An 18443-nucleotide genomic window follows, 5' to 3' on the forward strand; every position below is an offset into this window, starting at 1 on the left:
TGGCAGAAACATTCTTGGTCAAATATCTCAAACCATCAACGGACATGGAGACATTTGACGACCTGTGCATTGCTGCGTTCGATAGTAATGCCTTTAAGATGGACTTTGAGAGGACCGTTTACACCTAAACTAATGCAAGAAAACATATACAAAGAGCCTATTATCAACAGCAGCTTTGGGTCCAAGCACCATTTACTGACACCACCTCGATCTTAATTGCATATGCTTATGGTTTTGTAAGAAAGGGCAGTTTATTAGTCCCTGAGATTATAATCTCAAAACAAGTGTGCACACAAGAATGGGTGTCCCTGTCGAGTAGCTGGTATCCGTTGTTATAAGTACTGCAAATGCAAGGGAGGCAATAGTTGTAAAAATCATATCACTGAATGCCTGGACTCTCTGGTGAAAGTTTTACCTAGCAACACAGGGAATAAACCTGTCATAAAGTTAACATTCCAATGATAATAGCAAGGTTGTATGTCTGTATATTAATCAAATGCTTGTTTTTATTAATCAAATGAAAACTTGATTAATAATCACCCCCCCCCACACACACACACACGACATCCACACTGAACATCTACAGAAACACAATTAAAAATATCAAACCAGAATTCTTACACTACATGGTCTTTGTAAACATTGTGATCACCTCAGAAAATCTGTAGCTTCAAAAGTTTATATGTAACGTTACGCATATTTAATGAGATATTGCCTAATTTGCATATTTTATTTTATTTTTAAGACAAAAAGTAATACAAAAATGATTTCTCTTAATATGAAGATTAAACTGGTAGAAATGTATGAGGATATCTATTAAGAAAAAAAAAAGTCCCATTCACCTAGTGTGATAATAGTGTCACAGGTTGTGGTCATTTTCAGGACTTGTTCTATGGGGTCATATTAGTCTATTACAGTTGAGATATTCTCCGCTAAATGATTCGCACACAAATCTTACCCAGGACCTAGACTATTAGTGAAACACATCGAGGCTTCGTTTGGCCATAGTCACGTGACATGGGTGTTTTGAATCACGCTTCGGATCAGTGTTTCGAAACATCTGCGCTTCGGGATCTCGCAAAGCTTCGGAACGACTGTTTCGCGTCAGCCATCCCTAGTTAATTCCATTCCAAACAAGAAATTAAAATGATCAAAAAGTACACGGACCACCCTAGAACTGCGGTCCTGAAAATGCAGCATCCAGCTCATGGTGAGTAGGCTACTACTTGCAAGTAGGTGGCGATATGCAGACAGGAAACAATGCGCCAAAACAACAACAACAAAAAAAAAAACAGAAGAAGAAGATGACGTCAGTGCATACTTTATCTGTTAGCCTAAATCTCCATTGTTGTACAGTTTTCCACTTGACTTGATTTGTTCGCGGTCTATTTTGACTGGGGCTGAACTATTTTAATTCGACGGGGTCCTGATTATTGTTGAGAGAGTCTTTGTGCTTTACTGGTATTGGGTCAACTCTTGTGTGCGTGTTCTGAAAATGGCGGCGATGCTGAGCAGCAGCCCGGGCGCAGACTCAACCCACAGCGGCACAGCCGCTGGCTCCGAGCGGCTCCGAGCGGAGGACGGATCCGGTACAGCACGCATTTCCCTATTTACTTAAAACACTAGTTTCACCCGTGTAGACTGTTATAGATTATGCATTACAGACCCAATACTGCTGAGTAGAGTATCGTGATAGTTCCGTGTTTTAGACACGGACCATGGTTATGCCATAGCATTATTAAAAATGACTATTATGTGGTCAATATGTTATATTATATGAATATAGAAATCATTCATTACAATTCTGCTATTATGTGGTTACAATGTGATACAATTACTGTATACTATGGTATGTTAATGGTATACAAACCATATAATATGGTTGGAAATAATGTAATAATAATCTAAAATATAATCCCCGTTTTCACAGACAAAGCGTAGGCCTAAGTCTTGTCCTAGACTAATATGCCTGTTTGAGCTGTTTTAACTGAAAGCAGCTTGCACTAGCATATCTTAAAATATGTCAGTGATACAATTACTGTATACTATGGTATGTTAATGGTATACAAACCATATAATATGGTTGGAAATAATGTAATAATAATCTAAAATATAATCCCCGTTTTCACAGACAAAGCGTAGGCCTAAGTCTTGTCCTAGACTAATATGCCTGTTTGAGCTGTTTTAACTGAAAGCAGCTTGCACTAGCATATCTTAAAATATGTCAGTGCCATTGTTTTGTCTCCAGTAATGTTTTTTTTTTTTTCTAAGGAACGTTTATACTACTTAAATGTCCTAATTAAACTAAGGCCTAATCCTGGTTTAATCTAAGCCCTGTCTGTGAAACCAGGCCAATGTGTTATTTTTGCATCATAGTTACAGATTTTTTGACATAAGTCTGCAGCATTCATAGCGTCAAATGTTTCAAGTCAGCAACATAATGGGGGTTCATATACAGTCGTGCTCAGAATTAATCACCATGTGTACAATTTAATATACCATTGGATCTTTTATGTTGTGGGCATATTTTTCTGCTGGAGGTCCTGGACTTCTTATTCAGATACATAACATCGTGGATTCTATCAAATATCAACAGATAAAAAATCAAAACCTGACACCTTCTGCTAGAAATCTTATAATGGGCCGTGGCTGGATCTTCCATCAGGACAATGATCCAAAACAAACATCAAAATCAACACAAAAATGTGTTAGGGAGCACAAAATGAAGCTTCTGCCATGACCGTCCCAGTTCCCTGACCTGATGAGTGGAGTGAACTGAAGAGAAGAAGCACCAACATGGATCTGGGAATCTGAAGGATCTGGAGAGATTCTGTATGGAGGAATGGTCTCTGATCATTTGTCAAAAAGGTATTTAATAAAAGGGTATCAGTACTTGTGGCCAACGGGTGATTTCCCCCCCACTTTCAAGTCTTTTACTTAAATGAAAGGTTAGATTTTTGCCAGTTTTTTGAATGAAAGATCAAAAGGATAAGCGATGCAGATTTATTTTTTACAGCCATTTTTGATCATATTTACCAGGGGTATGATTAATTCTGAGCACGACTGTATGTTCTGAAGCAGCACAATTTTAGACATCATAGCCCCATTCTCAATCAATTTCTGGCCTTCATAGGCATTTCTGACTGTTATATGTGATGTCCAAAATGCTTAAATGGTTAGTTCACCCAAAATGAAAACGTGTCATTAATTACTCACCCTCATGTCGTTCTAAACCCTTTCTGTGCCTCCATATACATCAATGCAATTACCACTTTTAAGGCCCAGAAAGCAGTGGTGTGCGGTGGTCTTTTAAAATGAGAAGGCAAAGTCCACACATTTTTTTATATACTGTATATCAAAAGTAAACTTATGTCTGTTACACTTAATTTTCTTGGTTAAATAAATATTACAATTCTATTTTGTATTTTTGTAATGTTCTATTTATCACAATCAAGTATAAATTCAATCAAGTTAGTGTTTTTATACATTTTTACATTTATTTTAAAATAATAACTAAAGGCAAAATATTAAATAAAATATTCAAGTTTCAAGTATTCAAATATTCAAACATTTCAAGTTTGATTTTGACGTGACAAAGCGGTGAAATGGCTGAGTTGATAACTTTTTTAATTAGTCTTCCCATTAACTTTTTCCCATTGTCTTCATTCAGCCTGATGAGAGCACAAAGCAATCATATCCAATCATAACTAATCATTTCCAATCAAAGCGTGATGGAGGGATTGCCTCCTCTCATGTAACTTTCCCCCATTTATTCTCAATTTACCCCTCACTAAACCCACCGCACGCGTTAGAGTGTCTGTTTTAAGTCAATAGGGACAGAGGCTGCAAGCCTCCCACTGTAACTTCACTTGTGGTTGTCGCTGTTGGACACTGGTACTTTATAAAACGAGTGACTTTTCACACTTTTTAACTTGGCTTTATTTTTTGTAATATCGATTATATTTTCTCATCCAGTATTTTTGAGGAGACTGCCTCCCTTGTCTCCTCAGAGGAAACGCCCCTTCCAGAAAGGTAGTAAAGACATTGTTAATAGTCCATGTGTCTACAATGGTTCAACCTTAATTTTATTAAGTGATGAGAATACTTTTTGTGTGCAACCCCCCCCCCCCATATATAACTTTATTTATTTATTTATTTAATTGAATTAAATTATTATTTTTTTTTTAAAACAATTTCTCTTCCACGCTGTTCACTAAGGCTGCACGATTAATTGAAATTAAACCAAAATCGTGCTGAAATTGCAAAGGCTGCAATTTTTTTTCTGATTTTTAATTAAATAAATATATGCACAGCGTGTTAGTGAGGAGCGGTTCTGTGATCAGTAAATGCTGCTTCATCTCTGAAAGCACTGAGTTTGAGTCACTTATAACGTGCATTTGAAAAAGCAACATCCGTCAAACAGCGTGAGTGATTCAGAGGTGCACTAGGCAAGTCATCTTCATTTATGTAGCACTTTTAACAATGTAGATTGTTTCAAAGCAGCTTTACAGAGATAAACGTATAATTTAAGGTAACAGAGATTGTTTTGGCTTTATAGCGGTTCTTTAATAAAGTTATTTTCCAGCTAAAGTTAGTTTTGATTGATTTGCTTCCGTCGCAACGATTATTTGTATAAATTAGGGGCCGCCAAGACGACAACATTCTCTCTACACAGACTTTAAACGCGAACCTGTGATAAACGCTGATGGCGTTCACATGAGCATTAAGAATTGGTTCTATAGTTATGTGCGTTTGAATATATGTGCGCAGGTTTGTAATTCCCTACAAACCAAGCCTAAACAAAGTGCTGGTCTTTCCTTATAAATTTTGATACAGAATTGTATTTTATTTTATCACTTTGGGGAAGGTACGCAAAACGAATTTCCCGAAAACGCTTTATCTGTAGAGTGGTAAAGGGATCCTCCATAGGGAGAGACTAGTTGGCACTTCAGCACTGCATTGTCATCGGGTCCAGGCGAAGGTCCTTCGTCAGATCTGGATACGGCCTGGATCCGGCAGGCTGCGGGAAAACCTCGGGATAAACAAAGACACTAAAATTAGCGTAGATGCCATTCTTCTTATGATGTAACGACTACATCAGGATTTATGGGAAGTGTTCCTGGTTCCGACTGACCTAATCTATGCAGCCTAACATTGAATTATAGAAGTCTATAATGTATTATGTGAATGCTAGGTCAAAGAGATGTCTTTAATCTCATGTCTCTGATTGGCCATTGTGCCAGATGACACAATGTCATCTGTGCTTGCAGATGGCACTAGCACAGATGACAACACTATTTACATTTGACTTTATTCAGTTTCTTATCCAGTAGTATTGTATTTCTGTACCTGAATACTAGTGTTAGACCTACCCAAAAAACTTTTCTCTTTATTTCATTTGCATCTTTCTTCTATTGTATTTATTGGTGCTACTTTTTAAATTTAATTCAGAGTTTGAATCAAGCTTTCTTGTGTTGTGCAAAGTCTTGAGCAACAAAATTACCCCATTTGTTAAAACATAAATACGAGTGAGCAAACATTTAGGTGAGATAAATGTAGGTTAATATAAAATTTAATTTAACCCCCTTTGCAGGTAGGTTTCTTCAAGCGTCATGGAGACATTGCCACAGTTCTTCTGTATTTAGTCTGTCTGTTTTTTGTAATCATGTAGCCTAATCACAGACAGGCTCGATGATGGTGATATCACATCTCTGTGTGGATCATACCGGCTGTTGTCAGACTCTTTGTGCATGCAAAAATCTCACTGGATTATTACAATTAGTGGCAAAATGAATGTTTGGAAATGTAAACTTATATTTCCTACTGACACACTACTGCAAAAGATATAAATAACTGGCTTAAAACCATTTTTTGGGGTGAAACTACTAACGTGCCTAAGACGTTTGCACAGTAATGATTGCTGCAGATGGAATGTCACGATGTTAGTCACTGACCTCAAAGTAAGATAATTTTATTACTTTTGTGTTAAACGTGATCTGAACTAGGGGTGGGCGATATCTCGATATTTAAAATATATCGAGATATTTTTTAAACACGATATGGATTTTGACATATCGTATATATCGATATATTGTTTATATTTATAAAAATGTAGTTATTTCAAATATAGGCGTGTTGCTCGTGGCAAGCGCACTCATAATGTAAGAGATGCCAGCGCGACCACAACATTGCCCAACATCAAATGGCAAACGTAATGCAAGCGGAACGAAACTGCTCGTTATTATGTGGTTGAAGGACCGTTTGTCAGTTTGGACCAGTGCAGCGCGAGCCAATCGTGATCATGCGACACTGTTACTACACGGCGCTACTAAGAGATCCAGTAAAGAAAGCATTTGAATTCGCCACAGAAGTAATAACATCGCTGCTAGATCTAGTGAGAAACATTCACATTTCTCCGTTATTAACAGATCAAACAGCGCTGACGTGGAAACCAGGAGAAACATTGTGCCATGAATGAACTATAGTGTCCACAGATCAGCAACATTCACCATGGATTTACTGTAGTAACACTTACTGCAACCATGGAGGTTTGGCAGGAATAGTAGGCTATAATGCCTTCAAGTAACATTATGTCGGTTTTATTTTGACATTATGAATACAATTGCCTCAAATGTTAATCTGAACTAAAATAAACCTTTATTTATAACTACTACAATATTACATTAAAATTTTCCAGGGAGCTGTTTTGTTTTATATGCTCCTAGAGTCAATTATAGCTCCAGAATTGCTCAAAGTAAAAAATATCATACTTGATGATGTTAGTTTTAATTATAAAAAAAAAAGAAAAAAAAATATATTATTTAAAAATGTTGCAGAAGCACTTGTTCCTATGTGAACTGCCTACCTCTTTGCACTTCAATAAAAAAGACTTTGTGGTATTTGGCATATTTGTTTTTGCAGTAGTTTTTGGGGGGTTCTTTTTCCTGTAAAGATATCAAGATATATATCGTATATCGAGATATAGCAAAATATATCGAGATATATTTTTTGCTCCATATCGCCCAGCCCTAATCTGAACAGAGTTTTTTGCGTCTGTGACATATGTGCATGCCCGGACATGTCCTGTAGAGATCGTTCTGTTATTCAGATCGGTAATATTATTTAAAGTATGATTATTCATTCTTTATTAAGCTGCAGATCAGTGTTATGGGTTATTAATGATATGATGTTGGTCTGTTAAGATGTTATAATAGGGCAATTCCAGCGTTATGGACAGCGTTATTTGCAGTCAAAACTTGAAATATAAATTCTCAGAAAATGCATTTAATACCAATATATTGTAAACGTCTGTTTATACTCCCTTAAAGGGTTAGTTCACCCAAAAATGAAAATTCTGTCAGTACTCACATTACTCACCCTCATGTTGTTCCAACTGCGTAAGACCTTCGTTCATCTTCGGAACACAAATTAAGATATTTTTGATGAAATCTGAGCCATGTCTCACTCCTCCATAGGCTGCTATGTGACCGAAACTTGCTGGCCCAGAAAAGTTATTAAAGAGATCGTTAATATAGTCCAAGTGACTCCAGTAGCTCAATCTTAAGTATATCAAGCGACGAGAATACTTTTTGTGCGCAAAAACAAACAAAAATAACGACTTTATTCCACTATTCATTTCCTTCTCTCTGGACCTCTAGTTGGTTCGCGTAGTGTTTTTGCGCAGCGCGTCTGTGTTACACGTCACCACGTAGGCTCACTATTGGCCGACGCCGGTCATGTGTGTGATGCGTGATGACGTGCAACACAGACGCGCAGCGCAAAAACACTATGAGGCCCAGAGAGAAGGAAATGGAAAGTGGAATAAAGTCGTTATTTTTGTTTGTTTTTGCGCACAAAAAGTATTCTCGTCGCTTGATATACTTAAGATTGAGCCACTGGAGTCACTTGGACTATATTAACGATCTTTTTAATAACTTTTCTGGGCCAGCAAGTTTCGGTCACATAGCAGCCTATGGAGGAGTGAGACATGGCTCAGATTTCATCAAAAATATCTTAATTTGTGTTCCGAAGATGAACGAAGGTCTTACGCGAACTACGCGGTTGGAACAACATGAGGGTGAGTAATTACTGACAGAATTTTCATTTTTGGGTGAACTAACCCTTTAATAAAGGAGTCCAGACATTAGAAAAATATCAGTCTACGCATGCGTTTTATAATTCAATCAGCATAACAGTCTATTGCATTGCTAATCCAATCAGCCTAACAATTCAACGTCTGAGGCTGGGGCTTCGAAAGCCATTTGGGCTCCGAAAGCCATTTGCAGAACAAAAGATGACAGTCTCAGTGATCTGAGTCATTTAACTTATAATGGAGAAAACAGGAATTGCAACTTTGCTGAGCCGAATCATTCGTGTGATATCATCATACGGAAGCATATTTGAAATAGATTCTTAAATTTGTTATTCCACACTAAGTAAGTAAATTTAGAAACTGATTTGAATTGTGAAACAACTATAGGAGGATTTTCTCTCTCTCCTTTATCTAGCAACAAGATAGATGATTTAAATCTGTTAATTACATATCCGGAAATATGACCAAACTCCTCAATTAGTTTTAACAAAGCAGGAATAGATGAATTTAGTTGTGAAAGGAATACAATTATATTATCTGCATATAACGACAGTCTGTGTTCTACCTCACCAATTGTGATTCCGGCTATGTGTAAGTGTGACCGTACTGCTATAGCCAAGGGTTCCATTGCTAAAGTGTAGAGCAACGGAGATAACGGACACCCCTGCCAACATCCCCGTTTAACTAAAATTGGTTTAGACACGTTTTTATTTGTTAAAATCTCTGCAGTTGGATGTAAATATAATAACTGTATCCATTTTCGAATGGCTAAAGTCTTATTACACTGTATTCAGCACAAACTCTGCTACAATAAAATGTCAGCAGCATATATGTAAAAGTTTGTAGTTTTGAGATAATGACGTTTATGCGTGGTTTGTGAACCACGCATTGTCACTGAAATAAGGTCATGAAATACTTATTATTTCTTCAAGACTTTGAAAATTGCATCACGTAAAAATTGTCACTGAAATAAGGTCATGAAATACTGATTATTTCTTCAAGACTTTTGAAAATTGCATCAGGTAGCCTTGAATATTTGCTTCAAAACTATGTGAAAATCATCCTGCGTACTCATTCAGATAAAACAATATATTGATTTAAAATTTGCAAGACATGTTTTGTGTAAAAAAGCTTTACGCGAGGAGGCGTGAATCATGAATATTGATGTGTTTCATGTACTTTACGTCGTCTTGCGACCCTGTGAGGAATAATACTATCGTAATAATAATCCTGGAAAATTTACCTCAGAATTGCTGGTTAGGTTCATTTCGAGGAGCAACGGATCCAGCTGAGGATTATGAATAGTAAGTTCTTTATTAAAGGAGAACTCCGGTCAATTTTAACATTGAGCTAATTTTTTTGTACATTTGGAGTGCTGTCAATACAGAGAACAACGACAAAAATCGGTGTTGCCTACACCGAGTTATTCTATTTTTAAAATTTGCACCCTGTTGACTTCAATGGGGCAAGTACTAAACCTGCTTTTAGCCTCTTAACATCCTTGATGTGTCATTACAAGTGCACAGAAAATGTGAGTGATTCCTTCTGAGTGAACACGAGTGAATCTGACTGCAGTAGATGTGAAAGATATGTATAAAAATTATGTTATTTAAGCCAGCGCAAATACCTGTGTTTACATCCTGTTTTCGGTTGAAGTCCAAAGTAGTCGATTGCCGAGTTCACGCGCATAGGTTTAGTTACCTATGATCACACGCGTGAACTCGGCAATCGATTACTTTGGACTTCAACCGAAAACAGGATGTAAACACAGGTATTTGCGCTGGCTTAAATAACATAATTTTTATACATATCTTTCACATCTACTGCAGTCAGATTCACCCATGTTCACTCAGAAGGAATCACTCACATTTTCTGTGCACTTGTAATGACACATCAAGGATGTTAAGAGGCTAAAAGCAGGTTTAGTACTTGCCCCATTGAAGTCAACAGGGTGCAAATTTTAAAAATAGAATAACTCGGTGTAGGCGACACCGATTTTTGTCGTTGTTCTCTGTATTGACAGCACTCCAAATGTACAAAAAAATGAGCTCAATGTTAAAATTGACCGGAGTTCTCCTTTAAGTGCTTTGTTCTAATCGCGAAATGGAATAGTGTCTGTAAACCGCAAAAAGACTTTAAATTTGAATCGTGTTTCTGTGTGTGAATGAACGAACGGCACAAATGTGCACTGTTGTTTACAGGCACTTACATTAGTAAACGTTATTTTTACATGAACACGTCTACTAGTTTAGCTTTTCCCAAGCTATATTGCTATACTGAGATGAGTAAAAATCGACTGAAATTTTTTTAAATTAAATGTCTTTGTATAAGCAACGTATTAAACTGCAAATTAACATTTATATGCCCTAATATATCATAAAAACGATGTTACAGACGAAATATGAAAGGCAACCTTTTGTTGACCAGTTTTGGATAGATTATAAAGTTTTTACTGTAAAATAGACTACTGCCACATCAAATAAGCTTTTGTTAGCCAATTTCTGCTCATGTTAAATATATACTATGGTTTGTCAAAAATAAAGTCATCAATTAAGATTATTCTTATTATTTTTATTATAGTGTTTGTTCCAATGTAGGCTATATTCAAACTAATTAATCCTTAACTTTGAAATACGTATGATAAAATGTATACTTTTTAAAAAGAAATATTACACTTGAAATATTGTTAAAATAAAAAGTAATTGTTGTTGATTTACATGTGAAAACTTTTTAATAAAATAGCAAAAAATATATTTACAAGGTAGTTGTAAACAAAATCTTAATAGGTAAATATAAGCCTTCTCATTAAATTATTTATTTCTGTGTTTTATTAGTGTCACATTTGGGGAGAGGATATATTCCAAAACTTTCTGAAAATACAGCATGAGAATTAACTGCACAATTACTAGAAATGTTTTCCTTGGATATTATACAATTTGCATGCATACAAAATGTGTGGAAAGACACATTTATTTTTCCAAGTTGTTTCCAACTCTAACTTTGAACCAATTCTGTAGAATGGCCCAGATAGCCTATTTGAACAGGATTTGTTTCCAGGTATGAATGTGTAAAAAAAATAAAAAAAATAAATGTTTTTTTATTTAGTCCTCACATTCTTTCTTGTGGTTCCCTCTCAGTGACATACCTGACTGAAAGGCTCATTATGCAGCTCATTATGTGGGTCATTGTCTTAGCTGTGATTCACAGCATTATTTATGATCATTCATGCCCCCATGCATATTGCATTTCCAAACAAAAAGTGTCTTAAATTTAAATCAATGTATTGTTTTATGTATTGTCTTATGACTCATTTGTGACTCATTCAAAGGGTGGAGCCTGACTCACTGCAGAATGTTGATTGGTTGACAGAGTATCGTCACTTGCGCATGCTACAAGGGGAATGACAACATAAGAAGCGCCATTTTTTTAATGTACAGTTGAAATATAATACTACTGTTATTGTGTCACGAAATATAGTTTTAAGAGATTTTCAGGCGAGAATGTAGTTGTTTAAAGCTCAAATCTGTGGTTTATTGATAAAGATTTATGAAAATTTGATCCAGGTTGTGAGATCCAGGCGATCACCGAGCGCTCGGCGCTCATGGACCCCGCCTGGAACAGCCTTTCCTTGGCTAGTCGTTCTGACGTTTGCCGCTGACTCTGATGTCTCAGTAGTGGTTAAACGAGATATAATTCATCTTGTGTATATCTAATGGGTGATATTTGTCTTGTGAATCTATAATTTGTTCCCTGGCCAATCGTTTTGGCTGAAGGCTAAGTGAAGTTTAATAACTTTATATATTTAAGCTATTTAACTTTCCGTTGTAAGGTTAGACTAGAGCGCTGACTTTGTATGTTTGACTGAATTGTTTGCTTTATTTCTTATTGTATAGCTTCTTGTACCTTTTACGTATACTTTTATAATGGCAAATATTGATAAAACTGAAATTTAACTAAAACAGACTGGGTTGAGTTTTGTCACTTTTAATTTTATTACAGTGAAGATGATCACTGTAATGTTGTTTACTGCAACATCTGTTGTTTAGTACTTATGCACATATTGCCTGGACCATATTAAAATGTTTAATATTTTTATATTTAAACGAAAAGAGGCAGGGTTGTGTTTTATATTTCGTTTTGTCATAAATAGGCTAACGTAACGTGAACCACATTTGTGTGGCTATAATGTTTAAGATTTCTTTAAATGAAAACGAAAAGAGGCAGAGTGGTGTTTTATAACATATTTCATTTTATTGTTGCCTAAAATATACATACAGAGATAACTGGAGTAGCAGAGCGAGCTGAGTGACTCTTTCAAGAACGCGCTGTTCCATTTGAAGAATTTCCGGACTCGTTTCCTCGGGAGTCATTCTCCTGAGTCGAACTTGGCAAGTCCGAACTTTGCGTACTTGGTATTGAGAAACGCCTAATGTCGGCACTTGGCTTCTTGTGACAAACATGCCGAGAAGCAAGAACAAGATCTGCTGTATGTCATCCATTGTTGTTTATGTCGCTTTCTTCTTCGCGTGAAAATTACGTCGATCGCTTCTTTCCGGCATAGGCTACACCACGCCTATCAAGTAAGGGTACTGTTGGCAGTGGAAATGCTAGCCGATTCATGGTTTACCGACCGAACCGTACCGTACCGCTCAGTGGAAACGAGCCATTATGTGAATGATTAGGCAAGATGATTTTCAGATCATTTTGAAGCAAAAATCTTGTGGACACATATTTAGTATGTGTTTTGTGGCCTTATTTCAGAATCCTTTTTTAATTTTTTCAATAACCATGCATAAACATTATTCTTTCAAAAATACAAACATGTACATACATGTTGCTCACATATTATGGTTGCCCTGTTTGTGCTGAAAAGAGTGTTATGAACCTTTGCCATTAAAGGAACACTCCACCGTTTTTTCATATTAAACTGTTATTCCCTTAACTAAGACGAGTTGATACATACCTCTCTCGCCTCAGTGCGTGCACTCAATCGCTCTGGTGCGCGGCGACACTTTGATAGCGCTTAGCCCAGTTCATTCATTAGGGACCAAACAGAGATGAAGTTAGAGCACTTCGACTCTGCCCAGTTAAAAATCACATTGGTTCTAATGACAGAAGTTAAAGGGAGTTTTTCAGGCGTGACTTTTTACTGCGCCGAGTCGAAGTGCTCCCAAGTGCTATTCCGCCATACATTATAGTTATCCTTTTTACCCGCTTAGTAAAGCGCCACGTTTTATTTTGTCACCATACTTGGTCGTGTAACTGTATTTAATTAGGGAAAACGAGGAGGTGTTTGGTCGCTTCTAACTTTATCTCTGTTTGGTCCCTAATGAATGAACTGGGCTAAGCTAGGTGCTATCAAAGTGTCGCCGCGCGCCAGAGCGATTGAGTGCTCGCACTGAGACGAGAGAGGTATGTATCAACTCGTCTTAGTTAAGGGAATAACATAGTTTAATATGAAAAAACGGTGGAGTGTTCCTTTAATATGTTTATAAGCAACTGAAAAAGCACAAATGTCAGGGCATGTCAAAACATCTCGAGGACCCCAAAAACACCTTAGACCCTTAGGGTTAACTTAGACCACTTACACTACCGATACCATAAGCGATACGTTATATACCGTTACACCAGTGTAAAATTAAAAAATGTGAATCTGGTTCAGTGCAGGCAGATCAAAAATTTTGTTGAATATTAAATTATCCTAATTCTCTAGGATCAAGTTGCGTTTTTTTAATAAGAGGTTTAACAATGGCCTGCTTAAAAGTTTTCAGTACATATCCTAATGACACAGATGAATTAATGATATTAAGAAGAGGATCTATGACCTCTGGAACCATCACTTTCAGTAGTTTAGTTGGTATAAGGTCTAACATACATGTTAGACATTATCTGTTGATTCAGATAATTTAATAGCAATCCTATAGCAACAAATGAATGGAATTTTTCCTCAAGGACACTACAATGCACTGTCTGATGCGATACTGTAGTAGACGGTTGCATAGTTATAATTTTTTTTCCCTTTTTTTTCCACAAATATCTTTATTGAATTTTTAAACGTTTTCCAGACATACAAAAGACAAACAAAAAAACAAGACAAGGCCTCCCCCCACCCTAGAACCCCATGCTCACTCCATCAGCAAAAAGTATAGTTTACATGTCACATGCTTTTACAAGGCGCAAGAAAGGCAACCATATATCTTTTAAAATCCTCAAGTTTTCCTCTCGCTATGTAGGTCAGTTTCTCCAGTGCCAGGTTGCTAGACATTAGTTTAATCCACTGGTTTATCTTTGGTCTTTCTGTGTCCTTCCAGTTCAGAGCGATTACATGTTTAGCCTGCAATAAGCAGAAACTAACAAGCTTCCTCTTTTTTGTAGTCCCTTTAAAACCATTAGGAAAAATGTGCAGTAAGCAGAGTTTACCGTCCATAGGCATGTTACATTCAATCAAACGGGAAATAAATGTAGTAACCTCCTTCCAAAAAATCTGAAGTTCCGGACACTGCCACATACAATGAAGAAGAGTGCCCTTGTCTACACCACATTTTACACAGACATCAGGAATATTAGAATTAAAATGGTGAAGTTTTACAGGAGAAATATAGGTTCTAAGTAACCATTTGTACTGCAGCAATCTAAACCTGGTGTTAATAGTTTGCGTCTGTGCCAACAAGTCAAGTATATTTGTATAGCGCTTTTCACAATACAGATTGTATCAAAGCAGCTTCACAGTATTAAATTAAAATAATACAACAAGGTTTGTTTCTAGTGAAATCTATTGATTGCTAAAATTAAATTAAATATCCCCAAAATATCCCCAACTGAGCAAGCCAAAGGCAACAGTGGCAAGGAACCGAAAAAACTCCATCAAGTGACCTAATGGTGAGCTGAAACTCCATCAGGTGACCTAATGGAGAAAAAAAAAAAAAAAAAACCTTGGGAGAACCCAGGCTCAGTCGGGGGCCAGTTCTCCTCTGGCGTTTATGAACTAGAGGCCGGATTGTAGTTTGAACTGTAAGATTAAGAATATTATATGAATGCCTGGCTGAAGAGATGCGTCTTTAATCTAGTTTTAAACTGGGAGAGCGAGTCTGAGCAACGAACAGTATCAGGAAGGCTATTCCAGAGTTTTGGAGCTAAATGTGAAAATGCTCTCCCTCCTTTGGTGGATTTGGATATCCTAGGTATGACCAAAAGCCTCAAATTTAGTGATCTTAAAGAGCGCAATGGATTATAGGGCGATAGAAGATCCGTTAAATAGACTGGAGCTAAGCCGTTTAGGGCTTTATAAGTCAGTAGCAATACCTTGTAATTAATATGGAACTTTATAGGTAACCAATGTAGTGATGATAAAATCGGTGTTATGATCATATTTTCTTGATCTAGTAAGAACTCTAGCAGCTGCATTTTGGACTAACTGTAGCCTGTTTATTGAGGATGCAGGACAACCAGCTAATAAAGCATTACAGTAATCTAGTCTCGAGGTCATGAATGCATTAACTAACTTTTCTGCATCAGAAACTGATAGCATGTTACGTAGCTTAGCAATGTTTCTAAGGTGGAAAAAGGCTGTTCTTGTAACATATGAAATATGATTTTCAAAAGACAGGTTGCAATCTAATATAACACCCAGGTCTTTTACTGTAGAGGATAAAGTAACAGGACATCCTACTATGTTAAAGTTGTATTGTGAGAGGTTTTGTGGGCGGCAGGGTGGGAATTATACCGCGGCCACGCGGCCATGGCCGTCGTTGCCCTACACTTTGGCCTTCAAGCCCCGTGAAAAAAAAATCATCGTACGGCCACAGTGGCCTGTGTGCCCTGGCCCTGTCCAAGTTCCATGTATAAAGCACCAGTGCGGCATAGTGGACTTGCTTTGAATTACAGTGAGCCACCCAAGTAGTCTCTGAACTGAATTTTAGCGCGGCTCTGTGTTGCTAGGAAGTTTGTTTTGTTTACTGTGTTTTTACTCTGGTAAAAGCGCCCGTGTGACGTTGTTTGTGCATCGTGACTTGTTAGTTTCGCTTGACTAAACAGGAGGGCGGGACCTAAGCCAGTTAAAGTATTTATTCTAACAAACTGCTAGTACTTATTAGAAGAAGCAGTCGAACAACAGGAGAGACCATCAGTCTGTGAGTGTTTACTTCTCCCAGTTGTTTTTAGCGCGGCTGTGTTGCTAGGAAGTTTGTTTTGTTTACTGTGTTTTTACTCTGGTAAAAGCGCCTCCAGAGGTAACGTTATGTACCTGTTAACCGTTGCCAGTGCGTCGGCGCACTGAAGCGTGTTTTTTTTTTTTAATAGTTCAAAGTTACTATAAGATTTAATGTTATTACCTTGGCAAACTATACATCATTAAAAAGAAAAGACTCACGTTTCAGTATTTGACCCCTATTGTATTCTGAGAAATTTATATTGACAGTTATGTCTTAATTTGTGTCAGGAGTTATGAAATGCAAAAATGAGTCGATACCTTTAATATGAATTATGAGCGTCAGCCGCTCCCATTCATAAAAAAACTCCTGTGCTGTCGTCATGAAAGCGATTCACAAAACAACGGCAACGGCTTTTAGCTCAAAAGTGTGCAGATTTGGAGAAATATTGATATATTCTCAGTTTACATGAGATTTCTATTGACAGGAATAATATTTTATTGTAATCATTATGAGCGCTGTATACTGATGTGCTGTGTTTTCAATTTATACCAGCAGCCTGAGGGCGCTTTACTGGACATTATAGTCCATATTTGAAACGCATGAAGAAGAGCGTTCGACAATGCAGGAAATCCCAAATCCCCGACCACAAACAGAGCTAACAGATCGCTGTAACATGCAGATTATGTCGTTTTGAAGACAATAAACATTTTTGCAATGATATTTGACTTACCGGTGTTCTTCGAGCCATGTCAGGCATTTTCATAACAATAGATTATTTGTATAATGTTATGCTAATCGATAGACTTTATCATCGTTGCATTATACATAAAATATTATATTTTCTGTCTGATTTTTTTTATTTATCTGAAGCCAAATCAGATCACAGAAGGTTATTTAGAACACTCGACTTGCGTTATAAAGTAAGTTTGGAGCACAAACATGGTTTTAATCTCATAAATTGTCGTGTATTGATGGTGTGCTAAGCTAATAAAGTCATATGACATGATCTTGAATAATATTTACCTAAATACAGAGTTTTAGACATATCATCTTCAGATTTTAAGTATAACATGGTCAGACATCTGGCTTTAGCTGCAGTGCATTTCTAGATTGATACAATGCCAACTTCAATTTTATTTTCATGAAGATGTTTCATAAAAAAAAATTCTCATAACTTTAAATTTTTTTAAAAAAAAAGTCATAATCCATGTCTTATTCCAAATTAGGATGTTATGGTATCAATCCCCTAAAAAAAAAAGAAAAGGTGGAGGCCAAATGGCCTTGCCCCTAAAATTACATAATTCCCACCCTGGTGGGCAGTTTTTTTAACCGATAAGTAGTACCTCTGTCTTGTCTGGATTTTAATAAAAGAAAATTACGCGTCATCCAATCTTTTATATCTTTAATACACTCTGTCAGTTTGGATAATTTAGCGATTTCATCCGGCCGTGATGAAATATATATTTGAGTGTCATCAGCATAACAATGGAAACTAATTCCATGTTTCCTTATAATATTTCCAAGTGGCATCATATATATTGAGAATAATAGAGGGCCTAACACAGATCCCTGCGGCACTCCATAGTTTACTGAAGTTATGATAGATTTTTCTCCATTTAAATAGACAAAATGGTAACGGTCAGATAAGTATGATCTGAACCAGCTTAATGCTTGTCCTTGAACACCAGTATAATTTTGTAGTTGATCTTAGAGTATTGTGTGATCTATAGTATCGAACGCAGCACTAAGATCAAGTAAAACTGGTATTGAGATACAGCCTTGGTCAGAAGCTAAAAGTAAATCATTTGTGATTTTAACGAACGCAGTTTCAGTGCTATGGTGCGGCCTAAAACCAGACTGAAACTTTTCATAGATGTCATTTTCTTGCAAGAAAGAGCCCAGTTGAGCGGACACCACTTTTTCTAATATTTTAGACATAAATGGAAAATTTGAAATGGGTCTATAATTTACTAGGTTATTATGATCTAATTGTGATTTCTTAATGAGTGGTTTTATAACTGCCAATTTAAATGTTCTTGGAACATGACCTAAAGTTAAAGATGAGTTAATAATATTGAGGAGAGGCTTTTCCACTACAGGTAACACTTTTCAGTAGTTTAGTTGGTATAGGATCTAATAAACATGTTGTTGTTTTAGATGAAGTGATAAGTTTATTTAACTCTTTTTGTTCTATAGTTGTA

At 36.6% G+C, this 18443-nt stretch overlaps 1 protein-coding gene across 2 annotated transcripts in view; it reads left to right on the forward strand.

The window, feature by feature from the left end:
- The first annotated feature begins 1062 nt into the window (after positions 1-1062).
- The window catches only part of med1 (mediator complex subunit 1), a 266384-nt gene continuing 249003 nt past the window's right edge, over positions 1063-18443 (forward strand). The window contains exon 1 of one of the 2 annotated variants that reach the window (XM_081394647.1): positions 1063-1210. In XM_081394647.1, coding sequence (XP_081250773.1) covers positions 1147-1210 — 64 coding nt within the window. In that variant the 5' untranslated portion in view covers positions 1063-1146. Of the gene's footprint in view, positions 1211-1252; positions 1590-18443 lie in introns of those variants that run through there. The other variant, XM_081394646.1, reaches the window with a different exon arrangement.

Source organism: Scardinius erythrophthalmus (assembly GCF_964197995.2).
Source record: "Scardinius erythrophthalmus genome assembly, contig: HAP1_SCAFFOLD_94, whole genome shotgun sequence".
Taxonomy (NCBI): Eukaryota; Metazoa; Chordata; class Actinopteri; order Cypriniformes; family Leuciscidae; genus Scardinius; species Scardinius erythrophthalmus.